Raw genomic sequence first — 5,060 nt, 5'->3', positions numbered from 1 at the left:
CGGGAGGGGCGGAGAAGCCCCCAGGTGGGCCAGGTGCCCTTCCCACCGCTCCTGCCCCAGGGCTCTCCCCAGCCCCCCGCGCTCCGGGGGACCGGAGCCTTCTCCCCAGCTCCAGCCCGCGGCAATTCACGGTCGTCTTTTCCATTGTCCTCCCAGTGGCAATAACTGCGCATTTTCCCGCAGAAGTTTGGCAGCGACTGGATTTCACTTTCAAGCTTTGCTCTGCGGGAAGAAACAGGCTCCGCTCTTGTGAGGAAGGCTCTGTCCACGTCCCCGACTTCTGTGCCTCACTTCCAACTCACGGGAGCATTTCTTCACCCCGAGTGCCCAAAACTGCACAGGGTATCTTCAGCAAAGTCTCACCAGGGCCTGTCAGAGTGGCACTATTTCCTTATTCCTAGTGGAAGTCCTTTGCCCAACACATTCTAGGATCCCGTTTGCCTTTTTCAAAGCCACAGTACGATCCCAGTCCATCAGCCTTCTCTGGCTCCTTTCCGCCATCCCTTACAGCTGATAACCCACCAGTTTGGAACAGAAATTTTCACCATCCCTCTACCACCGTTTCTGGAAGACTTCTTGTTCTTCCACAGCTCTGCAGCACTCCCTCATGTTCATATTCCCTGTCAGCACATTTCATTCCCACATGTCCACTTTTACATTCCCATCATTAACGTAGCTGTTCAGGAGTCATCCCAAGTCCAGTGCCCCAGCAGCACCGCTGGGAAGCTCCCAACAGCTTCTGTTCCACTACAACCCGTGGTCCCCGACCCAGACCCCTCAGTGCTCTGCATTTGTCCCCCCATTACCATACTGACCAGTTCTGCAGCCGAAACTACTCTCCAACATCACCGTGAAATCTCGCAGACACTGCTCCTGCTTTTAAAGCTGCAGTTACGTCGCACACTGGCCGGCTAACCAGAACTCTCACTTTTGGAAATGGGCTTCTACAATTAATAGCAAATACAGAATAGACATTGAAAATGAACAAGAGTGTACACTACTAGCAAAATATGCAAATGCATCATGAAAAAACGCTCAATGTTCGGCTTTCTGCGATCTCACAGATCTCTCTAAAAATATCCTGCTTTTTTGTGATCTCGCAGATCTCTCTAAAAATAAACACGAAACCAGAAACTACTCTGCTGGGAGCTGAGGGTGAGGAAAAGAAACATACCCACTCCTTTCACACAGAAAAGCGAGCTACTTCTGAGAGCGCAGTAAGTGGCAGTTCAGTTTCTTCAGATTAGACAGTTAAAAAAATAAGTTAGCAACATTCCTTGAATGGTGGTCCTTGAGTCCATGGGCAACCCACATGCTGCTCAGTATGGCGAACCTTGCAGAGAAAGAACCATCATTCCAACTCTCACAAACTAGGAAAAAATGCCCCAGAATATTTTTATTATTTTTATTACCATTTTTCTGAATGTAAAATTCTTGGGACGTTTCTTACTGCAATGCAGTAGCTGGGCAGGGAAAAGGCTTTCTTCCACCTAGACCCAAGACGCACGGAATCACGTGCCCCTTCCACCTCCCTTACAGAAGAACAAGCACACAACCCTCCCCTTGTTCATCAGTCCTCATAAGGAAAACTCAAGCAAGATAGAATCACACACGGCACCAATATCTCCACAGCCAAGCATGCTCGCGTGGGGTGCGGATGACAAATGCCCATTTTTAAAAAAAATCCAAATCATGGTTTATTACAGCTAACGCATTAAAACATGAGAGGATGCATGGAGAGAAGAGGTGGATGAGTCGTTCTGGCCAAGTGGGCTGTGCAGCCTAACAGCGACACTTCTGCAAAACCAGCACCAGAGGGTGGTGATCATCTAGACAGCAACACCATAACTTACAGACCACAGGCGCGCAAGAGCTCTAATTTAACATGTCAGTCTTACAAGCGTAGATGCCCAGATGAGTCCAGCTAGTCCTGATCATATCCAACAACCGCACATCTATTTTGACTTCAACCTGATACAATGGCAGCATTTCCTCCTGCAGCTGCCAAGGCATAGCCTAATGCCAGCAAACAATGGTCTTCCTCATAGGGATCACGGAGGAAATGATCAAAACATCTCCAGAGGTGGGCTCCAGGTCGTCCTCCTCCTCCTCCTCCTCAAAGGCATCAATAAGAACGCTGCTTTTTCCTTCTGGAGGTTCCTCAGACTGTTCGGAGGAAAAGCATTCTAAACGTTCACCTTCATACTGCAGGTCAAAGTTGGTGGGTTGGTTGCATTATGCTTCTGGTAGTAAGCTTCAAAGTCTCCTCCTCTTTGCACAGCAGTTCTATGTGGGTTTCTGGTCAGACTGAAGGTCTGGCAGGATGTACCCAGGACTAGAAGGTGGTGAGTAATCTTCCTCCACCTCCAGTTGCAGGCTGGCTTTGCAGCCCACCCTTTCTGAGGTTTATCTGGAATCACTCAAGTGTTCCTCACCTGTGTGACAACTGTCATTAATGGAAACCAAGTCCACCTCCATCCTATGGTATCATATAGCGCTTACTTGTTAGTAATTGTGGAGACAGGCAGTACAAATCTCTGTGACCTTTCATGGTCAGCTTCTTTCATGTCAGCTTCCTTGGAAAAGAAACAAGAATTTCATTATCTGCCAGGCAAAGCTAGCATTTAAGATGTCAGTTTAATTGAAAACACTTTAGTAGTAATACATAATGCAGAACACTACAAACGGTGTCTCATGGGTTAGATTGAAGACCCAGGGCAACTCTATTCAGTACGCCGTGTCTTCTTCCGTTGTTGGTCTGAGATGAGCCAGAAAAGGGCTTCTATCGCAGGGTAATAAAACCAGCATGTACACACCCCGACACTTAAGATCGACAAAAGTGTCAACACACTCATAAAATTCATGAGCACAGTCCCAAAACAAGCCTCTTGCTTTCAGTGATGAAGAACAGGCCACTCTACTAATGCTTCCCTTTTAATCTAAAACAAAAAAATTCAGAGGTCTTATCTGATGTACATTGGTCTTCAGACTAATATCCTTAGCTCTATCGAGTTCCACCTATTTTAATTTTTCCTCCTAATACTGAGGTATTTAAAATGTACTTTGCCTTCTATTTCATATGTTGCATTTCTAAGCATGTGATGTCATTAAATTCTGCATTCTAAGCCTTTCCCGTCAGCCTTGATGAGTTATTCCAGCACACACAAAAAATAAGCTGTAATCCTCATGGAGAAGGCGGCAGAAAAAGAAGTGCCACACCCATCTCTTTATAATACATGATTCCTATTAAAAATTACATTATTGGTGCTTTGCACCCATCCTACATTTATATTCCCAACACACATATATGGACCCCAAATCCTTCTTTTTATTTGTGTTACCTCACTTTTGTATGTTTTAAATGTGAAGAGTCTGTCAGGGCAGATTAGTATCTGTAATCTATTTGACAGTTAGATCTGCTTTGGGGTCATTTAAAAAAAAAAATTTTTTTTAAGGATTAGACTGCACTCCTATGTTTCTGTTAAATTTGCTAAAAAGTGCAAACTTGCTTGCTGTCACAATGGAGCTTAATATATTTTATGAAGAGTTTAAAATCACATCCCATCAAATTTGATTTTTTATGGGCCATATAGGTTTCTCCCCTGACTTTGTTAAAGGACTGCCATAAAGACTTTAAACATCTGAGAGCTTACAAATCTTCTACATAAAACAAATAAAAAAATAAAACCCAATCAAGTTTTCTTCTAAGTAGGCACTCAATTCAGAGAGATTTAACTGATATTTGGCTGAAGCTTGAACTTTTAACTCCCGGGGGGAAAGACTGGCTCCCTTTAGCACCCTGAACTCTGGTGAAAGACTAGCAATAGCTGCTTAGAGATACTGAATTTTGCAAGAATGCCATCACAGCACCCAACCGCAAGTGCTCTCCTACCAAAGCTGATTATAGAACATGCAACATGCTACAGCCACAGTGAGGGAGAGTGAGCAGCCAACGCTCCAGCAGTACCCTGCTGAGAGTGCGATTAAAAGAAGGTTCAGCATCTCTGATACCGTCATCTCTCAAATCACCTGGAGCAAGGAATTGTTCTACTATCTCTAGCCAGCTCCAGAGCCTGTTATCATAACATGCTTTTTTTCCCGTGAAGCTTGCCAGGACCTTCTAGGTCTTTGGGTCCTAGTCAACTGGCATCTCATAAACAAGGCATATAGAAGAAAGGAACACATTGAGAAAACAAGTCCTAACTACAGCGAAAGTCAGATACAGTTATAAAATCCAGAGTCGAGCTGTAAAGAACATGGAGCAATTAATAGAAGGAAACTAGGTGAGGACTGCAAAAAGCATGTGAGTCAAGTAGTAACTTTCTGGCATGCACTTGTTTCTCAAACTTGCATTTCCCTTTGCACATATCGATCTAGATTGACAACAAATCTCTATGCAAAACTCTTGTGTGATTCTGCTAACACCCCATGCCCAACTCTGACAGCTCAATTCCAGTGCTGGATGTGCAAGACTGTAAAGGAGTCTGCAAAGCAACAACCTGACCCTTCTAGTGCAGGAGAGAACATGCATATACAAGAACATCCTACGTGCCACAGCTTCCTGCAACGATGGCCTGTGGTTTAGAGGAGATGCAGCTGTTATCTGCACATGTACCTTATACATGCTTAGCTTTGAAGCCCCCCCTAAATGCATACAACTTGTTAAAGGGGAAACCTCTACCTTAACAGGTCTCTCCATACCCTTGATCTGTACTCACTGGTTTTTATTGTAACTCTTGGATTACTAGGTTGACTCAGAAAAGCGTTTGATAATCTATTCAAACAACCATTTAGCATGAAGGATTTTTACCAGAGTCCCTGACTAAGCGTAAGTGGGACGTTTTTGTGGTGCCCCAGGAAAACACACACACGCTGCGGGCTCTTTTCTGATTCAAAAGGAAACTGAACAAGCAGCTCTGACTGAAACACTTCACTCGAACCACCCCAAAACCCCGCGAGGGGAGTTTCCCAGCCCTCTCCCCAAGGGCCTGTCCCCCTCGCCCTTTGCTCCTCCCGAGGCAAAAGGGCGATGGGCGGGCGGGAAGCTCACGCTGCCCGCG

At 45.2% G+C, this 5,060-nt stretch overlaps 2 protein-coding genes across 2 annotated transcripts in view; both read right to left on the bottom strand.

Moving 5' to 3' along the window:
* The window catches only part of LOC104132093 (zinc finger protein 568-like), a 5,881-nt gene extending 3,154 nt beyond the window's left edge, over positions 1-2,727 (bottom strand). The window contains exon 1 of the mRNA XM_009645343.2: positions 2,503-2,727. The gene's annotated coding sequence lies outside the window, so the exon portion shown is untranslated. The remainder of the gene's footprint in view (positions 1-2,502) is intronic.
* CACNA1E (calcium voltage-gated channel subunit alpha1 E) overlaps positions 2,017-5,060 on the bottom strand; it is a 136,156-nt gene continuing 133,112 nt past the window's right edge. Inside the window, exon 49 of the mRNA XM_035900744.1 lies at positions 2,017-2,166. Within this exon, the coding sequence (XP_035756637.1) occupies positions 2,017-2,166 (150 nt within the window). The remainder of the gene's footprint in view (positions 2,167-5,060) is intronic.

This window comes from Egretta garzetta, unplaced genomic scaffold, assembly GCF_000687185.1.
Source record: "Egretta garzetta isolate BGI_Z169 unplaced genomic scaffold, ASM68718v1 scaffold598, whole genome shotgun sequence".
Taxonomy (NCBI): Eukaryota; Metazoa; Chordata; class Aves; order Pelecaniformes; family Ardeidae; genus Egretta; species Egretta garzetta.
The sequence above is the reverse complement of the archived record's forward strand: the minus strand, read 5'-3'. Positions and strand labels throughout refer to the sequence as shown.